This window comes from Phyllostomus discolor, chromosome 6, assembly GCF_004126475.2.
Source record: "Phyllostomus discolor isolate MPI-MPIP mPhyDis1 chromosome 6, mPhyDis1.pri.v3, whole genome shotgun sequence".
NCBI classification, from domain to species: Eukaryota; Metazoa; Chordata; class Mammalia; order Chiroptera; family Phyllostomidae; genus Phyllostomus; species Phyllostomus discolor.
The window spans coordinates 154,411,290-154,435,002 of record NC_040908.2 but is presented as its reverse complement, the minus strand read 5'-3'; the positions used below and the strand labels follow the sequence as shown (position 1 = coordinate 154,435,002).

At 61.1% G+C, this 23,713-nt stretch overlaps 1 protein-coding gene across 3 annotated transcripts; it reads left to right on the top strand.

Annotated features, from left to right (window-relative positions):
- Positions 1-5,664: 5,664 nt before the first annotated feature.
- TP53I11 (tumor protein p53 inducible protein 11) lies at positions 5,665-21,842 on the top strand. Of its 3 annotated transcripts, XM_028515744.2 has the most exons (9): positions 5,666-5,869; positions 6,453-6,600; positions 16,200-16,279; positions 17,220-17,385; positions 18,026-18,084; positions 18,311-18,359; positions 18,744-18,840; positions 20,213-20,314; positions 20,706-21,842. In XM_028515744.2, exons 4-9 carry the CDS (start codon positions 17,257-17,259, stop codon positions 20,837-20,839), a joined length of 570 nt encoding a protein of 189 aa, XP_028371545.1. In that variant the 5' UTR covers positions 5,666-5,869; positions 6,453-6,600; positions 16,200-16,279; positions 17,220-17,256; the 3' UTR covers positions 20,840-21,842. The 3 variants fall into 3 exon arrangements, with proteins under 3 accessions (XP_035885170.1, XP_028371545.1, XP_028371546.1); XM_036029277.1 differs by lacking the exon at positions 6,453-6,600 and having other exon boundaries at positions 5,665-5,869; positions 16,200-16,283; XM_028515745.2 differs by lacking the exon at positions 6,453-6,600.
- Positions 21,843-23,713: the final 1,871 nt, after the last annotated feature.

Sequence of the window (23,713 nt, the reverse complement as noted above, 5' to 3'; positions counted from 1 at the left end):
CGACAGAGAGATCAGGGCTGGAATCCAGGCTCTGTCCCTTATCAGCTGGTGGTGATTCAGGAGAGTGACTTATCTACAAAATGGAGAGAGTCACAGCAGCTACCTCCCCAGGGGGGCCCCTTGGAGAGTGTGGCGTCCAGTCAGTGCTCAGTAAACACTAACGAGCATCACGAGACTGGGTTTGCCTTCACCCCTGCTCAGGACGGGGAAACAGAGCCCTGGGAGGCTGCAAAAAAACACCCATGGCCACAGAGCTAGGAGTTGGCAGGCCACTGGCAGGTCTGCGGCGCTCCGAAGCCATGGTCTGAAGGCTGTCACGGAGCCTTAAATCCATCCGAGGGTGCCAGCCTTCACCTCAATGTTTCCCAGTGCTGGGAGAGGCCTCCTGTGTGCCAGACCCCGCGCTAAGGGGCAGGGCAGCTCCAGGAGAGGAGTCAGATGCAGAGCACATGGCCTCACGGAGGCAGACAAAGGACAACAGCCCCCCTAATGCAGTGTGTCAGGTGCTGTCACCCGGTGCTCCCAGAGCTGGAGGAGACAGACGTGAAGGCTTCCTGGTGTGTGTGAGGGGGTGGGAGGAAGGAATGCTGGGAAGACTTCTCGGAGATGAGATTGCCTGGTGGCTGGGAGAAGGGCATTCCCGACCCAGGGCCCACCTGGGCAAAGGCCAGGAACCTGAGGCACTGCAGCCTCAGAGGCTGGGCGTGGTGCGGAGTGTGGGGGCGGGGCCTGGTGTGCTGACACCCCCTCCCACTCCAACACAAACTGTCAGGGCCTCGTCTTGGACCCCATCTGCTCAGTGGACACCAGTGTCCCGGCTGCCATCTGCCTGTGCCCCTACTACCGAGATGCACACAGTACTTTCCATCCCGTCACCCGGAGCCCCATTGGGGAAACGACTGATCCAAGGTGGTTATGAAGACCCTTAGGGAGTATGATGTAAACAACATGGGCCGTGGAGGGACTGGATTTCCTAGTGTCTGACCCCAGCCCTTTCTGGGCCTCAGGTTCACAAGCCACTTTTCTTGCCCGCCCCCCCCCCCACCCCGGAAGTTGCCCAAAGTGTTGTTTTTATTCTCTCACTCTCCCCCAAATCAGAGTGAGGGTGGGGCAAGGAGGGGAGGTGGTGAGTGGGGGAGCGGAAGCCCTCGCTGGGCCTCTGGGGGCCTCTTTGCTTCTGGGTGTGGGAGGAGAGCGCGGGGTTCTGAAGGTGAGGATTCCTGGGCAGGGGCTCCTCCCACCCGCCGCCGCCGCGGCGCCCGGAGCCCCAGCGCTCAGAAAGGCAGCCTCCCCGCCCCCCGAGCCCGCCGGGAGCGGGAGCACGCGGCTAAGTGCGCTCAGGACCTCTGGTGCTCGGGCCCTCCTCTCCTCCTCGGAGCAATTACATAATGGTGCCTCCGCGCGCGGCAGCGGAGCCGCCTTTGTTATTGCAATCCGCCTCGGCAGCGGCCGGCGAGTATTAATAAACCGATCACTCAAAGGTGCCAGGCTGGGCTTTACTTATGTAGATTAGGGTTGGGGCGCAACTGAGGGAATAATAAACAAACAGGCCAGCCCCCTCTCCGGGATGGGAGGCAGCCCCTCCCCGCCCCGCCCGCGGCCTCTCAGCTCAGAGCCCTCCCCTTCCCCACCTGAGTCAGCAGTCTGATCTTGAGGCCGCAAACAAAATTACTCCAGAACCAGGACCTGTAGGTCCTGGACCCACTGCTTCCACTTCTGTGATGCTGTCGGGCAAAGCGACCCTCATTACTCTTAACTGTAGGATGGGCTGGATAACACCTACGTGTTCGTTTGCAACTAGGAGTTGGCTTTGCAAACTGTAAAGCAAGGGTTCTCAGAGTCTAGCTCCCACCAGAATCTCCCCGAGGGCTTGGGGAAATGCAAACGCAGCTCCAGCTCCTCCCTCCCTCCCTCCCTCCCTCCAGAGTTTCCGATCCCGTGGTCTGAAGTGGGACTGACACTTTGCGTTTCTAACACACGTCCAGTAAGCACACTTTGAGAACCACTGCTCGGAAGTGTTTTTATGAATTAGAATCTGCTGGCACAGGTGACGCTGGGCACTTTGAATCTAGACCCAGCCTGAGGCCCATTGTTTGGCTCGCAGAAGCGTCGGCTGTGCCCACAGGGAACGATCCATACTCCAGCCTGTCCCGGTTTTGGAAGCGGCTCCCTTCACACCAGCAGAACCATGGGTGTCCTGGGCCGAGGTGACAAGGTCCTCAGACATGCCCCCCACCCCCACCTGGTGGGGGATGGCTTTCCCGAAGATAGCCACATGCACTCCCTCGACCCCACCCCCACCCACTACGGTTTCCCCACGTTCATTCACAGTCCATGAACATTTACTGAGCCCTCTCTGTGAGCCAGGCCCTGAGCTCAGGACTTCCGTGCAGAGTCTCACTTTACCTTCACGGTACCCATTTCCTTCTTTCCATTTGACAGATGCAGAAACTGAGGCTCCGAGAGGCTGAGAAACTTGATCAGAAACTAAGGGCAGAGAGCTAGTTGGGGAGGACTAGCGCTTTGACCCTGAACCCTGGGTGGTCTAACTCCCAAGTCCTGCTCTTACCTGCTCCCTTGACCTTGGCCCCGCTGGATGCAGAACAAGGCTCACTGTGGTCCTTTGGCTTGAGAGCTGTCACAGCTGTCACATCCTTCCTGCCAGAAAGTCTGAACCTCACCGTTCTCCCCCCACCACACCCCTGCTCATCCTGGCGTCTCTGCCCTGGGCGAGGAGCTGCCCGACACCCCCTGGTCCTGCAATAGCAGCAGCAGATACTGTTCCCGGGAGGGAGAGTAGCCTGGGGGGGTGGGGTAGAGGGAAGGAGGCCTGCCTCAGAGCTCCTGAACTCCCTGCTGCTTCTCCCTGTCCCCAAAGCTTTGCTCAGCCCGGGACCACCAGGCGGAGAGGGAAGGGGTCTGACCACACAGGCTCCCGGGGAAGGGGAAGGAAGTTCTAGAGGAAGTGCGGAGAAGCAGGAAGGGGAACTGGCAGGAGTGATGGAAGCCCAGCCCCTCGGCCTCACTCCCTGGGACAGTGGCCCTTTTGTCTTGGACCGAAATGCTGTTCCTTGTGGCCTCTTCAGCCACCCCTGCGTGACAACCCACAGTTACCTTTTACAGCTTACAAAGCACGAGTGCCTCCTGAGGCCCTCTCCCTCCCTCCTTCTGGGCTGCTTGTTAATATCAACAACAATAATTCACTCTGTGCCTGTTGCTTGCTGTGTATGCATCCATTCCATTAAACTCCCGAAGAGCTCTAGGAGGTAGGCTCTCCTAATACCCCCATTTTACATGCCAGGGAACCGAGGCTCTGAGGAACAAAAGCACTGGCCCGTGGTCCTACAACTAGGATGTGAACCCAGGTCCATCAGCTCTGACTACAAGGGCCTCTGGCATCAGCCTCTTCCTGTAGTGCCCCCCATCCCCACGGAGGGGGCCACTGCTGAGACCTATGCCCAGGCCCTAGCCCAAAGACCAGCCCCAGCTCCCTGCCCCAGCCTCTTCCTCCATCTCCCATGGGCCCAAACTAGGCCCGCTGCCAGCATCTTAGAAGTCCAATGGCATTTGTATTCTTCTTGTGGGGGGACTCACAATCCACAAGTAATTTCTGGCCACGGACACTGGCATTCCTTGTGCCTGTGCCATGTTCCAGCAGCCACCTGCACCTGCATACACAGACACTCAGGCACACTCACAAAGGACAGGCACAAAGGTGTGGCCGCCCCCGCAGGGCAGATGGACGCCCAGCTGCTCCCTGCTCCTGTGGGGACTGGAGGGAAGCGCCCCTCCCCCAGCTGGCCTTTCTGCTCCATCCCCCTTCCCTGCGCCCTTTGAGGGAAACATTTCCCAGTCGGGAGAATCACAGTAATAATGATCCTAACAGGAATCGGCCTTTCCGGTGTACACACCTTTTTCATCTAATGCGCCTCACCTGGCTCTCCCAAGCTCTGAGAGGCAGGTGTTTTTGTATTTTACGTTGCAGGTGCAGGGGAGGGTCACATAGCTAGTTAGGAGCAGAGCCAGGGTCCTAACCCGCTCCTCACACCCTCTCCATTCATGCTCCTTCTCCGGCGTCATAAATAATGATGACAGCTCATTGTCACCATGCACCGAGATCCTGTCCTTACTTAGATTTGGGGTGTACTTTATGACTGTCAGTTTTAATCCACACAATAGCCCAGCGAGGTGTACTTTTTAACACTCAGTGTAAAGATGAAATAACGCAGAAGAGATAAGGGCAGAATGGCTGGCAGTCTGAAGTATGTTCCTGAACTGGATGCGCATCTCGTTAGAGAAGTGTAGGAAGGAAGAGAACAAGAGTTTCTAATGGGCGCTTTTAGGGAACGTAGATGCTGGGATAAGGGTGGGGGTGGCCACGGATTTCTCTTCCTTCTACTCCGGCCCCCCAAGCCCTCTGTCGGTCATCGTGAGCTGTGTGTGTCGCCTGGTGCTATCTCTGTGTGCTTAAGGCCACACGATCACCACAAGGCCGGGCCTGAATTTGAACCTGGCAGTCTAGTTCCAGAGCCTGCCTGATTCATCTCTAAGGAATGAGTGCAGAGAGAACCCAGATCTGGAGTCAAAATGTTCACCCGGCCAGATGCCCGGGGGCACCACTCACCTCTCTCTGCCCCCCCCCCCATTTACTCGCCTTGTGATGGGGAGCGGCTTGTCAACTCTGCCTTCCTCTTCTCTCCACCTCCCACCCCATCAGTGATGAGACCAGAGGAAGAGATAGATGCAGGTGTTCTCTAAGGAGGGTGCGGGGTGCTGGGAGTTGGGCTGAGCCCGTTACCCTGGTCACAGGGGGTTGAAACGAGTCCAGGATCTGGGAGGAGGGGTGTTGTTTATAGGAACCTGGTTCTTCAGGCTCAAAGGTTCCCAAGAGCCTTGAGGACCCTCAGACCCCATTCTTACCCCCTCCCTACCCCCACAGTTTGACAACGGTGCACCCCCACCCCACAGAGGAGGAGCCCCAGATAAGATCTTAGTCCACAACAATGCAATTTAAGGCGGCATCTCTGACGCCAGGTGGGGGATGAAGGTGCACGTGTGGTGTCGTGTTATTTGGGAAAGTCACATCAAGCAGGGGGAGAGGAGGGTGGGCCTAGGCAGGAAGCCAGAAGGTTAAATGAAATCAAACATTAATGACAGCCATCTATACAATGGGATTGATCATCCTGACCTCATAGGTGGTCGCGGGAATCGAATGAGTTAATAATACTTGTAACTCCTGGAGCGCCGGTGCCTGGCACTGATCGGAGCTCAGCAGACAGTGGCCGCTGTAACTGTGTTACTACACACTTGGGTATCTACCAGCCAAGCAGTCCCTTCTATTTTAGATGCTGGCCTAGGCTCCAGGGAACACCCCAAGGGTATTTAAGAGCGTGTGGTTTGCCAACTTACGGGGGTGTTGATAGTCTCACAAAAGAGGCACAGTCTTCAAAATTTGCCAACTAAGTCATCCTGGGCGGTAGGAACCCTCGATTTTGATCCCCAAACGCCTCCTCTCAGGGCGTGAGCGCGCCCTCCACCGGCGGTTTTCAGGAAAGCCTCAGCTAGGGAGCCCGGAGCCCAGTCCCCAACAACCCCTCTCTCCCGCCCGCCCCGGCGGCCACCCTGGGGGCGAGGCAGCCCGGTGCGTGGGAGGGGACGGCGCGCCATTGGCTTCAGCGCGGCACCGAGAGGAGGGACCAGCGCGGGCCGCCGGACTCGGGCAAACCCTGGCCGCGCAGGGTGCCGCGCGCAGTCCAGCCCGGCCCTGCCCTGCCCTGCCTGGCGCGGTAGGCGTGATGTGAGCGCCCGAGGTCCCGAGGTCCCCGTGTATGCCAGCTCCGCGCAGCCGGCGCCAGCATGCGCTAGGAACGTAAGTTCTGGTCCCCACCACCGCTTCGGAGCCTCGCACTTTCCCCTCCTGCCGCCAGCCGGCCGGTGCCTGCGCAGCGCGGCGCAGCCCAGCCGTGCTCTTGCGGCCGCAGGGAGCGCTGGGGGTAGTGAGGATCCCTTGCTCGCGAACCGGGGATCCCAGGACCTTTTGGCACCAGCGGATTCAGCGCGGGCCCCAGGGATCCCCTCCTGGGCTCTCCGAGGCGCCATTCCGCAGCCCTTCTGTTCCTCTTTTCCTTTGCGCTCCCGGCTCGCTGCTTTCCCCTCTGACTTGGTTTCCCTCTCCCTGGCTTTGTCCCTCCGCCGTCTTCTCCCTCTTGGGCTGTTTATTTCGCCCTCGGCCTCCCCTTCCTGGACTCGCGCTCTCTGCTTCCGAACAAGAGAGAAAGGGAATGAAAAGCAGTTTTTCTCTCTCTGGGGTCTGACTCTGACCCGGCGCTCAGTTCTCGGTCCCCTCCCCCTCCATCCGCGCCCCCGATCCCTACCCCCGCCATTGTTCCCGAGTCCTGGGAGTGCGCGGCAAAAACTTGCGAGTCCTTGTCCTTTCCTCTTCACCCCCGCAGGGCCGCAGAAGGAGGTGGCAGAGTTCCCGCTGCCCACAAGTCTGGCGCAACCTTCTGGTTCAGGGGTCCTGGGGGCGAGAGCACTGGGCCAGAGGACCTAGGGGCGCCTAACAGCGAGGAGCTCCCCGCTTGGAGTCTTAGAAAGTGGGTGAGTGACTGGAGCTGGGAGATAAAGGATACGTTGGAGGGGAGGAGGAGCAAGCCTGGAAAGACCCTAGTCTCCAGGCTGGGGGTAGGGGTGAGCTGGCAGAAACGGAACCCGAGTTAAGCCCCAGTTATTGGGGGCGGGGTAGAACACAGGTGGAGACGGACGCCCCCACTCTCCCTAAGTCGCGCACACTGCAGGAAGGGGGCAGTGTGGGGCTATTGACTTGGCGTAGGGCGGACTGGGTCTCCGGCCGTTGGCAAAATACTCGCACCCACGCTGGGGTTCTGTAGAGGAACCGCCAGAACACCGCGCCCATCTCCGGCGCTCCCAGCAGGGTCTGGAGCTCGCTTGGCGTCCCCTCACTCCACTATCCACGCCCCCAACCAGAGCCGGACTCCCGCTGCCTCCTCGCGGCTCCTAGCGAGTGGATTTCTCAGCGGGAGGCTTGGGGGCGGGAGCAGGAGCGGGGCGGAGGCCGAAAATCCCGAGGTTTCTCCAAAGCCAAGGCCGTCTCGCCGCTCCGCACTTCCTGGTTGATTTCCTTCTAACTTTTCCTGGTGGGGCTGTCCAGCGAGATGAAGGCCCCAGGGCTGCAGGGGTGCGCACCCCAACCATGCAGCCCCTCGGACTTCCGCCCCTGGGGGCCTGTGGGGAAGGCAGAAACCCTCTCATCCGGCAGCCTTCAATCCCAAGGACTCTGGGGGTGGAGCCCCTGTTGGAGAGACAGGAGGGAGCACTGTTGGCACCTTAGTCGAAGCTCTACGCTCAGACCAGGAGGAGGAAAGCTTTTTCTTGTGTAGTTGTTAGGAAATAAGGTACTGCTTATTCTCCAGGCCTCTGCAATCCCATCTGAAAGTTGGGCGGCCTGGTCCCTGAGGTACCCTCCGCCCCCCAATATCCTGGAACCTGGCTTCCCTGGCTTCTTTTCAGACCACATGCTGTCAGCTAATCAGTCCTTCCAAATTTGGAGTCGAGAGCTGAGGCCCGAGGCCCTTCGCCCATATCTGGCTGTCAACACCTGCTGGGGGCCATTGCTCAAGGGTGTTCTCTGCTGGGCTCTGCTCTCAGGCCCCCTCCAGCTTCCCTGGGCCTGTGCTCTGCTGCCTCCCCTCCCCCAAGATCTTAGATAGCTCCCCCCACATCCTCAGCAGGAGAACCGGTCTGCCCCCCCCCCCCCGGGGGCGGGGTGGGGGGTGCGGTGTGGATGCAGGAGAGGGAATGCGGTTATATTCCACACAGATATCTGCGTTCACTCATTGCACAGAATGGGAGTTGTGCACCAAACATGGTTTAATGAGCACAGTGCCCCACACTGGGAGACAGCTGGGAGCAGTATAAAGATTCTTGTCCCCATGGCGCTGACACTTAAGGGGGAGGGGCAAATACCTAATGAAATCAATAAGCGCATTATATATAGTGTATTGGGAGGTGAGGGGGCAGAGGTGAGTGTTAAGGCCAGGAGTGGGATCGCCGTTTTAAATAGGGTGGTCAAGGAGGCCTTCCTGAGGAGGTGACTTTTGAGATAAGGCTTTGAGGGAGTGAGCTGTGGGGATATCTTTGGGAAGTGAAGGCCCTGCCGAGAACAGCCTGTGCCAAGCCCCCGAGAGGCTGGCATGTGTCTGATGTGCTGGAAGGTTGGTTTGGAGCCAGGGCGGCTGGTGGGCAGCGGGGCAGCGGGGCAGTGGGGAGGAGATGGGAGGCCTGGCTGGGGGCAGTGGGGCAGCGGGGCAGCGGGGAGGAGATGCGAGGGAAGGCTGGAACCTCCCTATTTCACAGAGGAGGGGAGTGACGTCCGGAAACCACGTACAAGTCACTCCAGGACATGCAGTCGGGGGGCCGGGCGCCCGATGTTCCAACTCTGGGCCCACAGTACTTTCCTTTCACCCTGCCTCTCAACCGTTCATTCACAGCATTGGCTGTGCCCCTCCCAGGGCAGGCCTGCCCACGGGCCAAAGACACAGAGGGGAGCCAGCCAGGCTTAGGGAGCCAGCCAGGCTTAGCGCCCCAGGGGTCTCCGTATCTCTGCGGCCTGTGGCCAGTCCCTGCCCACCTGAGGTCAGTGCACCCAGGGCAGCATCCTCCTGCTGACCTAGAGAGACGATGGTTCTCTCTTCGCCATTTCTTTCTCATGGTCACCCTCTTTTAAATCCCCTCCCCCCGCCCCGGGGAAGTACCTGTTCTGAAGCTGGTACGGTCATGGGGGAAGCTGGAGCGGAGCACTGAGCCTCCTAGTCTGAAAATAACAACAGAGACATTGTTACTGAGCATTCACCATGAAACAGGTACTTTTCTAGGTGGTTTTGGGGCATCTTTCCATTGGGGGGAGGTAGGTGTCATTATTACGCCCATTTGACAGATGAAAAAACTGAGGCTCAGAGACGTGATGTCACTGGCCCAAGGCCACGCAGCTCATACATGGTAAGCACAGGCCTTATAGTCGTGACCTCTTCCTTTAACGGCTGGGCCACAGCCCCAAACCCCAGGGGCGATGGTCGGTCCTGGACTGTGGTCCCGGCCCATCAGCGTCCTGGGAAAAGTACAGGAACCGTCCTGCCTGCCTCCCCCAACCCACCAGAAGGTGTTTGCCTCTGGAAAAGTTGACTCTAAATGGTGCGGCATCCCTTCAAGGAAACTCCCCTCCTCCCCTCCTGAGTTCCTGAGTAGCTACAGGGGTCAGGGGAGGGGGAGGAGAGAAGGATGTGTCCACTGCCTTCTCCCAGGAGCTCAGGCGGCATGGGATCCGGAACCCAGACTGTCCCGATGACCGTGGTCCCAGGGGACCCGGAAGCACCAGCTGCCTCCGAGGGCCTTGACGTGGTCACTGGGCCAGGCGGGGGACTGGCCCATTCCTGGCCTGAAAAGGACAGGAATTCTCCATTCGGTCTGCCCTTTGCGAATGCCAGCAGGGCCAGGGAAAACCCTCTCGATGACTTCTGTGTGGGGGCAGATAGCTGGACGCCCCTGTGTACACAGCAGCAGCTTCAGACCCCTGGTCGGGGCCCCTAGGGAGGTCCCCTCTGGCCCTCTGGCCCTCTGCCCTGCCCTCCCCCCTCTCCAGCACAGCAGGCGGTGTTTACTTTTTGTCTCTGAGGCTTTGGAGATATTTGTTTGTGATGGAAGTTTGGGCTTTCCTCTGCTTTTCTGGAAGTTAGGCACCTTCAACAGAAAGAGAACTAATAGAGAGGTGGAGACGACGGGAGAGGTGGTGGGACCTGGGGGCCAGGCAGCTGGAGTGTGGCTAGTGGACAGCAGGGTTTGGAAGCCACATCATGAATGTGACAGGCAGGAGGGACCGCACTCCTGCTTTTCTGGATGAGGAAACTGAGTCCCAGAGTCCGGCCCTGTGGCAGAACCTGCCGGTGGCCTCAGCTGACATGTCTCTCCGCCTGGTGACTCAGGGCTCCCCCACCGGCCTTCCAGCTGCGGTTGGAGCACACGTCAGCTGCCAGCTCCCGTGTTCCTGGAGGTCCGTGCGGGTGGTTCGTGGAGTCCCTTTCCTGACTGCAGAGCTTTGTTGTGGGAACCGGGCTTGTGGCTGCTGCAGGACCCGCATCATGCCCCCTCCTCTCCCTGACAGTTCCACGTGGCCATCCACTACCTTTGCAGAAAGCAGCGTGGACACCGGGCTGGTGGTGAGGGTGGGAGCGACGGAGATGGGCGGTGCAGCCCTGCCCGACGCTGGCTCACCGGCGCCTTGAGAGACCAGGCTGACTAAGGCCGGCCCAGCCTGCAGAACTATTGCACTCTCCAGGGACACGCCGCAAGGAAGCCCTGCCACACGGCAGCCTGGCCTCGGCTGCCACCCTTAGGCAGTGGCCATGAGGCCCCCCCGCCAGAACCTGCACCCAGAGGCCACTGTGATGATATCGGTCATGTGGCTGTGTCCATCCAGTCTCCCTTGTGTCCTGGAACTTCTGGTTTAGCTCTGACGCACTCAGAACCTGGTAAGCCAGACCTGGTCACCTCCCTTTATAGTACAGGCATGGGGAGGGTCATCTGCCCAAAGCACAGAGCTAGTAACGCACAGCCAAGATGTGAAACACAGGTCCTCCTCCCTCCCCCCAAGATTCACTGCCTGAGGGCCTAGGTAGTGGGTGGTGGGCTGCCCCAGGAAGGGACCCCAGGGCGGATGGTGTGGGCTCTGGCCCCTGCCACCCTGCTCTCTGGCCAGGGCCCCGAGTTGCTCTCACTGCCCTCCACCCCCTGGCACTGCCCTGTCCCAGACCCGTTTCCAGCTATTTTGCACGAATGTGATAACAGAACAATGGGGCTCCCTGCGGTCCTTCCCAGGCCCCGCTGTTGCCACGGGGCTCCAGCCTGAGGGAGGCCGGTCCCAGGGAGGGGTGTGGAGGCTGGCTGCTCTGGCTGCTCGCCAGGGACTTTCAGGGGAGGTGGGGAAGAGAACTCAGAGCTTAGCTCTTTTTGGAGGTCAGGCTCCCCAACCGGCCCCCCACCCACGCACAGGCGCACCCCAGCTCCGCTCAGGATGTCCAGTTACAGCACAGTTAATGTGGCTTAGATTTCAGCCCTGCCACTTGCCTTAGGTGACATTTTGGCCTTAGTTTCCTCATCTGTAAAATGGGGAGCACCTCATAGGATTGTGGTGGGGGTTTCAGGGAATTCCTGGTCTGGATGTGCTTGTCCCCTGCCTCCAGCCCCAGGGCGGATGCCCCTGGGGGTGGCTGTCCTTGCCAGATGGGAGGGACAGGTGTGCTGCTCCTCCAGTGGAGGGTCTTGTTTGGAAAGGAAGTGGTTCCTGGCTATGACACTCCGCAGCAGTGACTCCCCCTTGAATCATGGGGAGACTCAGAAGGTGGTGGGTGTTCTGGGCCCCAGGCCCCTTCCCCCTCCCCCTGCCAGGTTCCATGATAGGGACAGCTCTGCCTCCCTCTGTTTCTATGGAAACCAGGCTTCCTGGAGAGGCTCCAGGGGTTGAGAGAGGTCCTCCAGGACCAGCAGAAGGATTCACCAGCCAGGCTGCTCTGCTGCAGGGGCAGGGCCTGGGCGGCCACCCCCCAATCTCACAGATGGCTGCTCTTCACCCGGTTCAGGTCGGGCACCGGGCCCTCGCTGTCTTTTCTGTGTGTCTCGTCCCAACCCAGGAAGCTAAGTCGTGTGTGGTTTCGTAGGGGAGGAAATAGAGGCTTGGCAAGGTTAAGAAACTTTCCTGAGGTCACAGCATAATTGAGATAAAGCACCGAGGTTCCGAGCCCACGTTTACCAATCGTTAAGTACAGGCACCCCCTGCCCCCCCCCCCCCCCACTCTGTCATCCGCTGAGCCCTCTTCCTGCCTGGTTCAGTCTGGTGGGGGGAGGGCTTTTCTTGGCCTCCACCCTGTTCTGGCCCCTCTGTCTCGCTGCCACCGAAAGCTCTTTGGGGACATTCTTTCCTGGTCTCAGATGCCACACAACACAAGGAAAGGGTAGGCCGGGGCTGGGGGGGGCGGCGGGCATGGGCTGCAAGGAGTGAGGCCTTAGGCAGCGGGGGCCTCTCGGCCCCTCCCCTTACTCATTAAGGTGTCACAGATGTTTGTTGAGCTCGTGTACCAGGAACTGTCCGGGCCCTGTTGACACCCCACCCCCGGCAATCCCCTCTAGTGTTGCTGGGGCTTTCTGAGGCAGTGGGGGGGGGAGGTTTCACCCCAAATGCTCCCGAAGTCCTCCAACCCCACCGTGTCCCGGCACCCCACATAGCAGGCCCTCTGCCGAGAGTGTCCGTACCCTCTCCTGGAGTCTTCAGCACCCTGTGAACCCCTTGCCCAAGGCCCCCTGCCATCAGCCCAGGAGCCAGAGCCCACATTCAAGCCCAGCCCTGCTGACTGCAAAGCCCCTTTCCTGCCCTCCTCTGCCACCAGCTCGTGTGTGGCCTGGGGCAGTTCCTGTCGCTCTGGCCTCAGCTTTCTGCCCTGTTGTTTGGAGCAGAGCCCGCCCTCGGGCCCTGCCACATGGAACCGAGTGTGTTCCTGAGCGTTCTGGATGGGTAGTGAGACCTGCTTCCCTTAGCCCATCTCATCCATCTGTGCTGACAAAGTGCCTACTGTGTGCCAGGGCGCAGCAGGGAGACCCTCAGATGGGCACGGTCCCAGCCCTACCTTCAGGTCACTCAGTCTCCAGGAGGCCAGCTGCCTGCGACAGGACTGGGAGTGTGGGCAGGAAGTGGCAGCGGTCACCTGCCTGAAACCCACGAGTCACGGGAGGAGGCGATGCCCTGGGAAGATCCCTGGCCGAGGGCCATGCAGAGACTTGAGGAGCAAGAGACATGGGGGCAGGGTAGGGGTGGGAGGGCAGGGAGGGTTGCCTGGCTGGGCGGTGGTTTGGAAGTGGAAACAACTAGTAAAAGGACAGTGACTTGCCAGCTCTATCGAGAATCGAGGTCAGAGAAGCTGGTCAGGGAGGAATGCAGAGGGTGTGAACCCAAGTCCAGGGGGCAGCTGTGTGCCGCATCCCCCCTCTTGCTTAGCAGGTCCCCCAGGGGGGCGTGCAGGTGGAGGGCAGCCCCCCTCCTCACCTCTTCTCCTAGCCGGGCTGGGGAAGAGGCAGCTGGGGAAGCCCTGGAGCCCTTCAGGCAGCCTCTGGGTCTGGGAAAGGAAGCGTGGCAGCCCTGCGGGGCAGGCTTTTTCCACGCTGCACAGCTGAGTGAGGGAAGGAAGGGGGTGGAGGGAGCGAGGGCCGGGCCTGCCGCGGGCAGGGCACCTCTGCAGGGTGGGTGTTCTCGGTGCCCTCGAGTCTCAGGAGCAGAAACTGAGGCTGGGGGACTCGCCCCGAGCCCTGCTGCTGGTCAAAGAGCAGAACCAGATTCGAACCCAGGTCTGGCTGCCCCCAGGCCAGTGTCCAGCCAGAGTGCGGGGAGAGGAATGGAGGGAGGTGCGCTCTGTCCTCTTACGTTAAAACGGGGCCAAGCCTGAACGAAGCACGCAGAGTGGTCTTGAAGGGGAGGCAAGTTCAAGGGCAGATCTGAGGCGAGCGTGGAGGGTTTGGTTTGCCTTCGGAGCGGGGCGTGTTTACAGGCTGAAGGAGTGTTTGCAGCCACTCACCTGCACTCCGGGGCAGGGCCCAGGCCTGCGGGCGAGGCAGCGGCAGAACTCGGTGCTCTGGCAGTTAACTGCAGAGGCAGGTGCAAGGGATCCACTTCCTGGAGATCAAGTTCAAGATTTCATTCTCCCTAGGAGGCCTCAGGGCCCTCCTCTCTTTGTTGGTGGGGAGCTTGGTGCTGGGGCTGGGCTAGGGGGGTGTTGCCATGGGTCCCACCAGCCCAGGGCCTGGTGGCAGTGCCTGTGGGTAAAGCGGGTCCCTCCTGCGAATGATGCCAACGCCAGGTGGAGCCCCTTTCTGTCCCCAGCCCCAGCAGGCCAGCACTGCCACACTGCACAGCCATCGATTTACGGTTCGGGGCCCATGCTGCAGAGGGGAGCAGGGTGTGGAGAGGTCGTCACTGGGCAGAGGAAGGCAGCTGACCCCCTGAGCGGGGGCCACGGACACAGCCCAGGCCTTGTGGGCTCTGGCGTGAGAGGCAGCCTTCTGCCGTGGGACTGAGGGCTGGGGGGGTGAGGGGGCCTTTGCCAATGGAACAGAGATATTAGGAAATGCTAGGTAGGTCCTTCTCCTGGTTTGCCCCGGCTTCCTTCCCGGAGCCACTGCTGCATGGGGGGACACTGGGGGAGGGGGGCGGCGCGGAGTGTCTAGGTACCCGTCTCTGTGGAGCGGTTTCCAGGGGCCAGGCACCCTGGCCCATGTGCTTCTCAGCTGCATCTTGTATTCTCACAGCACCCCCTTAAGGTAGGACCTTTTATTTTCCCCGCTACAGACGGGGAGACTGAGTGGCTTGCCCTCGGGCACGCAGCTGAGAAGTGGTGGGTCCAGAGTCTAAACCCCGCGGGGTGTGACTTCAGCAGTGGAGCTCTTAACCAGCAGGTGTCCCGCAGTCCGCGGTAGCAGTCAGCGGGCACTTCACAGCGGCTTCCTGTCTGTTAATGTGCTTCTCCTTCACCCAGCCTTAGGGGAAAAGTGTTGGGTTTCCATTTCACAGATGAAAACTCTGGGGCTCAGAGGGGAAGCGGCCTGCTCTGCTGGATGGCTGACCGCTGAGCAGCCCTGCCCCCTCCCCCCACTTAGGCCGATAGCTACGTCAGGGCAGGGCCCCTCCCATCCCCTGTGCCCGGCTCACAGCGCATCCTCACGAACATGCAGTTTCTCCATTTAAGCGGGCAGGCGCTGCACTGTGCGCCCTGACCAAGCGTCTCTTCGCCCCTGAATCCCTAGGAGGTGGGAAGTGCGGCTCCATCTCACAGGTGGGGAAAACGGAGGCTCTGGGAGGGCGGGCTAAAAAGCCGGGGTGCTGTTGGAAGACCGACCGCGCCTGGAGCTGGAGAGGATGCGGAGCTGCGGCGTGCACGCGCACTGCGGCGGGACGCACGCACGTGGGCCGCCGCTGTGGGGTAGTCGGCGCTTTCTCCTCGAGCCCAGCGTGGAGTTTCCGTGTAACTCGGTATCACCCCCTGCCTGGGTGTTTTCCTCAGAGGAAGGAAAACTTGGGGCTGCACAAAACCCCGTGTGTGGACGTTCACAGCCGTGCAAGTCTGGAGTCAAACCAGTGTTCCTCCGCTGGCGACTGCATAGTGACACCGGTGTGTCTGCCCCCGGCAATACTGCCGTGCAGTGGCTCTCGGGCCCACCTGGCCGCTGGGGGGATGCTGGTCTGATTATAGCTCTAGCTGGATGCATAGGAAGGTGGCGGCCAGTGGCTGAGGTGTCGTGACAGCCCCTAGGTCCCTGGGGAGCAGAGCAGTCAGGTTAGACTCTGGCTGTCACAGTGGGGCTGGCCGCCTCCCTGCCCACTGGTGTTGGGCACTGATCTGCCTTCTGGTCACCACCAGCCACCTCCCACGCCCCCAGGTGTGTGGGGGAGGGGAAAGCATAGCGGTGTTCCTTTGACAGTCAAGTGACCAGGCTCGGGAGCTTAGGACGGCCGGCCGGCCGGTGGCCTGGCCTTGAACGCACTGAAGACCTCCTGTACCGATTTTGCATTTTTTCCAAACTTGAGCTGGTGTGTGCTTCCTGCCCAGTGTCTGTCAGTCTGAAGCCTCACACCCCACAGTGTGACTCTCTGATCTGATGTTTATTTGCTGGGTGCTTCCTTTTGCTTTATGGCACTGGGGGGCTGGAAGACCGGAGGTCACCTGGGGACATGTATTTCTGTGCGTTGACTTCGGCGGCCCTGGAGAGGGAGACCCACTGCGGCCACAGGGCACTGAGACCTGGGCTGGAGGCCGGTGAGGGAGGTCTGGCAGGTCCTGCTTAGGTTCCTGCCGAAGGGGAGGTGACCTCTGAGCCTTGTCTGCAAATGGGCGTGGCTTTCCGGCCTTCCCGGAGGGCGGCCATGGTGGGAACTAGGCCGTGGAACAGGGGGCACCCGCTGCTGTTATCGACCCGTGTCTGTTGAGCCTCATTGAACGTGGCTTCCTCATCCGAGAAATGGGTGTGAACAGCACCCATCTTGCAGGGCAGAGCGGCCCTAGTTAGCGGAGCCTACTGCCACCCCAGGGCCAGCTTCTGGAAGTTTCTGCTTCACCGTGGTTTACGCTCCTGTCTCTTCTGCCCAGGTTTTGTGCTGACTGAAGGCGAGACCTGACATTCAACTCCTCTCTGCATCCCCACTGCCCACCACCCTGCCGGACACACAGTAGGTGCTTGAGACCCAGCCCGAGGTGGAGCTTGGGGGTGGCTAGGGCTGAGGGCTGTGGAGAGTCATGGGCAGACATAGGGTAGGGGGAGAGGCTGGTGGTGGGTGCCAAGGGCAGGGAAGGGACAGATCTGGACTGTCTAAAGCCCTGCCCACACCCCTGGCCATCCTTCCTCCGGGTCAGCTGGCTCCCATGGCCAGCCCCTTCCCCGTCCTTCTGTCCTGGTGGGTTTGAAGGCGACTGTCTGGACATACGAGCGGGGATGGGAGTAGGGCTTGCTGGGCCTTAGGGATCGTCTGGGCAGAAGTTGAGGGGAGAGCCTGGCGTCCGGGCTCCAGAACCCTGGCTTGGACTCACCCTTCCTTCTTCAAAACCTCATTTGCCTGCTGAGCTCAAGCCGTCGCTTACCCCACTCCCTGGGAGCCTCTGGGTGTGGTCTCAGCCCAATGCTTCCCAGGTGCTGTCCTCCAGGCTGTCTGTAAGGCTCCACCGGTCCAGCCTGGTCACCTGGGGTGCACCATGTCCACTTAGGCCAGGCGGGCTGGCCGAGCCGGAGGGGCCTTAGGAGTGCCCGCACCTGAGTACGTTACACATGAAGAAGCTGAGGTCAGAAAAGGGCAATGACGTGCCTCTCCAGGGACATGCTCCGGGGACAGTGCTAGGTGGGGAGTTTGACTGGGGCAGTACACCTGTCAAACGGTAACGCAGGTGTCCTAAGGCGAGCTCAGGGAGGACAGAAACCTCCCTTGGAGCAGAAGGGCAAAAACTCGCTTGATCTTGATTTCATCGCTGCCGGACGGTCAGGGAGCTGGGTACTGAGCCTGGGCCTCCGATTCCTTGTCCTTTGACCCACCTGCTGCCCCAGGCGGAGGGGCTGGCCACCCTCGGGGGTCTGGAAGCCGAGGATGACCCATGGCCTGATGCCATGTCTCCCTACAGCCCTTCCGAGGAGGAGGCAGCCGGGCCCCAGGACAGGATGGCGGCCAAGCAGCCCCCGCCTCTCATGAAGAAGCACAGCCAGACGGACCTCGTGAGCCGCCTGAAGACCCGGAAGATCCTTGGCGTGGGCGGGGAGGACGACGACGGGGAGGTGCACCGCTCCAAGGTGGGCCACGCCCGGGTCCACTGCTGAGTGCCGGGTGGGGGAGCAGGTCTGGCCCCCCGTTTGGGGGAAGAATAGCAGAGACACATGTAGCTGCAGGGGCTCTAGGACTGAGCTCAGTTTTCTAGAAGCTTACAGGAGATGTCAGGGGAATAAAAACAACAGTGAAAACAGATCATTAGAAGGAACTGAGCGCTTATGATGTGCCTGTTATTGTAACTCTGTCTTACAAGCATTATTTAATTTTGTTAGCCCTGGAAGATGCAGACAGTTATGAACCCATTTTACAGATGAGGGGACTCGTCTGAGACTAGACGAGGCTCAGAGAGGTTCGGTGACTTGCCGAAGGCCACCCCAGGAAGAGGCAGGGCCAGGCTGCCGCCTTGTCTGGCAGATCCCTGGGCTTCTGTCCTCGGCCACCGTCGTACTGTCAGCTTCCCTCAGGCCCTGGTGTCAGGGAGGCAGTGAGGGGTGGCCTCTGTGTGACCCCTCCAGCCTGGGTCGCCGTTTGGCTAAGCAGAGGTACCTGGGTGGGTGCTGGAGCACACCAACCAAAGGTCGGGGGTCTAGGGGTTAAGCTGGCTGGGCGTGCTGACCGCTGCCACACCTTGGTTGTCTGTCTGTGGCCCTTTTGTGTCTACAGATCAGCCAGGTCTTGGGCAACGAAATCAAGTTTGCCGTGCGGGAGCCTTTGGGACTGAGGTGAGCATTACATGTGGGTGCTGGTGGGGAGTGGGGGTCTGGGGAGGAGGTGTGTCAGGCCTGCCTCTGGTCTTGCCCTTCATTCCAACCCATCTCATTCCCCATGCCCCGCCCCCCCCAAAACCACCTCTCCCTGGGCATCGTGGCTGGAGGGGGAAGGGCCCCCTGGGGTCTGGGGGCGGCAGCGAGGGGCCCGGCGGTGACCTTCCCGCTGCTGCCCCCCCAGGGTCTGGCAGTTCGTTTCAGCTGTGCTCTTCTCCGGCATTGCCGTTGTGGTGAGCCCCTGCCCTGCCCCTCCCCCGGGGACCTCGGGCCTGCCTCTACTAGAGGCTCCTCTCCCGCCCTGGGGTCCCCGCTGCCTCTCCCAACGGGCATGGCCATTATGCTGAGGTCCTGTCTGTCAAGGCTCGCCGGCCGTCTTCTCGTCCTGGCTCCTGACACTTGTCCCAGCTCCTGACACTTGTCCTGCCTGTGCCCTGGCCCACCCCGGCCATGGTCCTGATTCCTTGTCCCTGGCAACCCCAGCCCCTTCTGTCCTGCTGTGGAGGGTGGGGGGCAGTCAAGGGATCCTGGCCCTGCTCCTGGGGGAAGGAAGATGTCCAGGGGTTTTCACAGTGACCCCCCCCCCCCACCCTAAGCCTCCCACCTGCTATCCCCAGGCCCTTGCCTTCCCTGACCAGCTCTATGACGCGGTCTTTGATGGAGCCCAGGTGACCAGCAAGACCCCCATCCGTCTCTACGGGGGTGCCCTCCTCAGTGAGTATTGCTGGGGAGCACTCTGGGGGATCGAGTGGGGTTGAGGGGAACATGGGGCTCCCGGCCCCAGATAGATAACCCTCTTTCAGCTGTCTGTCTCTGCTTGGTGCATGCTGCCATCTTGTGGCCACTAGTAGAATGCACCCAGTAGACTGGGGCTCTATCTGGGCCATCCTCTGGGGCAAGCACTTAACTGAGCGCTTGCTGGGCAAAGTGTACCACATGGGCACTGGGGTGCAGGGACGAATGAGGCCAAGGCCCTGCTCCCAGAGCCTCACGGACTAGAGCAGCAGGCAGAATCAACGCTGTGCCTGCAAAACCCCTCTCACCCTTGGGCCTCTCATTTGAACCACATCTGTTTCCTCTTCCATCTGAGTCCCATACAATGTGCCTGTTAGGAAGCTGAACAACAGCTGTAAAAACCTAGTATAGATGGCGTTCCTCTCCTTCTCCAAAACATGCTGTGGCTCCCTATTGCCTTCAGATGAAAGTCCCAGCTCTACCACCTGGCATTCAGGGTCATTGTGGGGGTGGATCCAGTTGGCCTTCCCAAACCTCCCTCCCCCACATCCAGCCACACCTCACGGTGTCCCATCCTCATCTCAGAAGGTCTCCGTGCCCTCACACATGCAGTTTCCCCAGTCTCGTGCTGCGTGCACGTCCACTCAACCCTCACGGGCCAGCTCCAGCACCTCTGGGGAAGGGGGGTGGAGGTTGGCCCGGGTTCAAGCACTTTACCCACACAGCTGGGAGCTAGGGTTATGGGCTTAGGTTTGTTTAAATAGGGTGAGTACGTATCTGGTGTCAGAGCCAGCAGAGCCTGGGTAAGTGTGGCCTGGTAGAGGCTCGGTCGGTGGTGCCTGCACCAGAGATGTGGTCTGCCCTCCCCTCCCTGGGGAGCTCCTTAGCAAGACTCCTCAGCAGGCTCCGGTGTCCACTGGGACAGAGAGTGTGGTCGGAGGACCCGGTGAGCCACTAACTCATTCACTCCCATCAGCCCGGAATCAGAACAGAGCCTGGTGGGGGCAGGGCACCTGGGGCTCAGGTCTCCCATTTTACAGGTGAAAAGACAGAGTCCCAGTGAGGGAATGTGACTTGCCCAATGTCCCACGGTGTGGGGACAGTGCAGGAACGGAAACGAACTTCCTGGCCGACATGGCAGAGTTGGGCCTGGAGGGAACGGGATGGGGAGGGACGGGGCGGGGGGCGGATTAGGTTGAGGAAATGCGTGGGGGCAGATGTCAATGTATGGGGTCCTGGCTGCCTTGCCATGTAGGGCCATGGGCACAAGGACCAGGTCTCTGGCCTCTGCCCCAAAGGGGCGGGTGGGTCAGGCTGTCCTGCCCCTAATTCCCTCTTCGTCCCCACCCAGGCATCTCCCTGATCATGTGGAATGCCCTCTACACGGCCGAGAAGGTTATCATCCGGTGGACTCTGCTCACCGAAGCCTGTTACTTCGGGGTCCAGTTCTTGGGTGAGTCCTGCGGTGGACAGTGGGGGGGGTGGCTAAAGGCGGGCTGCGGACAGGGCAGCTTCGGCCTCGCCTCCCAGCTCCTGCCACTTGGGTTTCTAGGACATAACGGGAACCTGTCTGAGGGGGAGGGGCCCACGTGGCTGTGTTAACCTGTGTCTGCACACCTGTGCTCACACACCTGACACCTGTGTCTTCTGAACACACACAGGGGCATTTCCACAGCCTCCCACATCCCAGCACAGGTGTTGCCCACCTGCTGAGCCTGTGCGGGGACGTCAGCCCAGAGGCATCTGTGGGGTCAGACGGCTGGCAGGACTGCAGGCCGTCCTGGGGCAGGGCGAGGGCGCCTCCCTGCGCTGACCCCTGTCCCTTCCTGGCCTTTCCCCCACAGTGGTCACTGCCACGCTGGCCGAGACGGGCCTCGTGTCCCTGGGGATTCTGCTGCTCCTGGCCAGCCGCCTCCTTTTCGTTGCCATCAGCGTTTACTACTATTACCAAGTTGGCCGAAAACCCAAGAAAGTCTAGCTGACCGCTGGGCCAGGCCCTGGGGCAGGGCAGCCCTGGGCCTTGGCTTCCCTTCGGTTCGTGGAAGGCAGGACGGACCCCGCCCTGCCCAGGCAGACAGGAGTGGCCGCTGTCCCTTCTGCCTGGGCCCTCCCCGAGAGCCGTGATCTGGGCCTTCAGGTTTGGGGAGTCACGGGGCCACTGCACCCCTGCTCTTTGCCCCACACAGTGACGCCTTCTTTTCTGGGGCCTCTCAGCCTGTGGGTCCCCTGGACAGACGCCGATGGAAAGAGCCCGCGTCAGGGCTGAGGCGAGGCCCCTGCCCCTTCTGCCCGGAGGCCCTCCGGAAGGACAGAGGCTGTGGGCCGCCTCCTGGTCCTTCCCTGTCACCCCCAGCAGATCTAGTGCCCAAGCAGCTGAACTCGGCTTCTATCTATGCCTGGAAAACCCAAGAACTTGACCTTGCGTCTCTATCCTTGTCGTGGGCCCTCTGCACACGCGGGGGCCCCTCTCCACCTCCAGACTCACACACCCGCCCTCCCCACAGCCCAGCCTCGGGCCGACGGGCAGAGGCGGCGGTCTCGAAGCTGGCACTTGCCCTGCAGCCTCCCTGCGAGGTGGGCCACGTGCAGCAGAGCCCGTCCCGGTCACCACGGGCTCTGCTGGGGCTCCACCCGGGGCTGCTCTGCCTTCGCCCCGGCTCCTGGAGGCCCCTGGGAGCCCCCTCCCCGCAACTAGCCTGGGTTCAGAGGCTGCCAGTGGCCTCCCCCACAAGCGGGCCCTGCTGTGGACACAGGGAACCCCCGATGGGGGCTGCCTGTGAGGGTTGGGGTTCGGAGACGAGGAAGAAAGGACATCAGTGGCATTTCTCTGTCCCTTGGCCACGCCCTCCAGGGTCTGATGCTCACCCGGCTTAGCCCCTCACCTGCCCTGCCTCCTCCCCAGGGTGCTGCTCCCAGGGTCTGGCGGGATAGGACTGGGTGCCCTTCATACTCAGCAGGGGAAATAAATATTTCAGGAGGCCCCCTCCCCCCAACCCTGACACCCTGGAGAAGGCCGACAGCTGGCTCCCTCTGAGCTGAAGACCCCCATAGACCCAGCGGCCTGGGTGCCCCCAGGACCCCCTCCAGGAGGTCAGCGCGGACGGCAGCCCCGGGTCCTGGGGACAGGCGTGGGGAGAAGCAGCCCAGGCCCCAGGTTCCCTCTTGGAACAGAGAGCGTCTGGGGGCGAGGCGGTGGTCTTTCGGTGCAGCCCAGCTCTGGCCACTGCCAGCTGGGCCTGGAACCTCTCATTGCCCTCCCGGTGCCCGGCTGTCCCCGCAGCCGCATGCCCAGTGTCCAGCACAGCTGAGGAGAGGGGCCCAGTGGGTCAGGGGCCTAAGGCTCTGCTGCGGGTGGCCATGGCCGAGCAGAGGGGGACCTTGACACTGAGGACAGGCCTGCTCTTCTCTGGCAGCCCTCTCTTGCCACTGCAGTTTGTGCCGGTCCCCAGGAAGGGTGCTGGGCCGGCGGGGAGCCCACCGCCGACTCGGGGGAGTGGCGCTGGTGGCTGTTGGGCAGTGCCTCCACGGCCAAGGCCACGTCCTCCGTCTGACCCACGGGTGGTGGGTGGTCTGTCCAGATAGCAGCTGGGCGTGGCAGGGGGACCCCTCCGCAGGCAGGCAGGCAGGCAGGGCAGGGCAGGGCAGGTGCGGCCGTGTTGGGCACCTGCTGGGCCGAGCTGGCCAAGCCGCTCCACTCAGCTGGGGCGCAGGGAGGGCCCGTGGGGATGGCGCTGCCCGGGCTGTGGCACCGGGCGGTGTTCATGGAGTCCCTGGTACCTGGTCAAACATCCCAGGGAGGGGTGGGGCGGGGCGGGGGGTGGGTGTGTGTTGAGGAGGAGTCCTTGTTGCATGGGAGACGGTGACGAAGGCCCGGAGTAGGCCCAGCTTGCAATCCTAAAGGTCTGGGGAGACCCAGAATGCCCCTTCCCCGCTCCCCCAGGCCCCCTTTGCCACCCGAGCCCAGGACCCTCTTGGCCAAGCTCCTGCTCCTGCCCCCGCCCACCCAGGCCCCAAATCGAGACCACTTTTCTTCACGGCCACTATTTATTCTTTGTTCCTTTTTCTTTTTGTAAGAAACGGTCACAAAAACCAGTGCAAAACCATCAGTGTGGGTGTCCTGTTTTATATTACAAAAACTCTCGATATATAATATAAAAAGGGGGGCTCACGGGAAATAAACATGATAAATTACCTCTGCTATCTACTACAAGGAACATTTACAGTTTTCAAAATATACTTTCGACATAGGGCCCATGGGGTAGGATGAAGAGGGCTCCTTGGGGTGCTGGGGCCTCAGCTAGCTTGGGGGGCCCTGCCTGGGCCCCTTAGGCATGGGTAGGAGAGGGGCAAGGGGGCCTGGGGATGGCTCCCAGCCCCCAAGACATCCCCCTCCTCCCAGAGGCACTGGCTTTTGGAGCAGGGAGGAACAGGGTGGGCACCCGGCTCAGTGTGAGGTCCCGCCTGGCCCTTGCCCTGCTGTCGGGTCATAAGAAGCCTGCAGAGGTGTTCCTACCTGCCTGGCCCCCCCCTTGGCAGGTGGCTGCCCCCAGCACCTGTCCTGCATGGGCTCCACCTGGACCAGCGCAGCAGCTGGGCTGGAGCCTGACAGATTCCTTATATCGGGGCAGGGCTTTCTCCTTCCACGCCCCTGCACCTCAGATTGGCCGCCCACTGGCGGTGGCGTTACGAATGCTGCCCGCTGGGCAGGTGCCCTGCTTCCCCGTTCCAGCCTGAGAGAGCGGCCAGGGGCCACAGCCAGCCCCTGCCTTCCCTGGCACCTTTCTGGAAAGCCCTGAAAGGAGAGTCTCACGTCCACCCTGTGAGGCCTTCAGCCGAATGATTCCCCACGACC

Coding starts and splice junctions, on each gene's coding strand:
- TP53I11 (XM_036029277.1), top strand. CDS start 17,257: ATGGCGGCCAAGCAGCCCCCGCCTCTCATGAAGAAGCACAGCCAGACG. Junction 18,360..18,743: donor TCTCCGGCATTGCCGTTGTG/GTGAGCCCCTGC, acceptor TGCTATCCCCAG/GCCCTTGCCTTCCCTGACCA. Junction 18,841..20,212: donor CTACGGGGGTGCCCTCCTCA/GTGAGTATTGCT, acceptor GTCCCCACCCAG/GCATCTCCCTGATCATGTGG.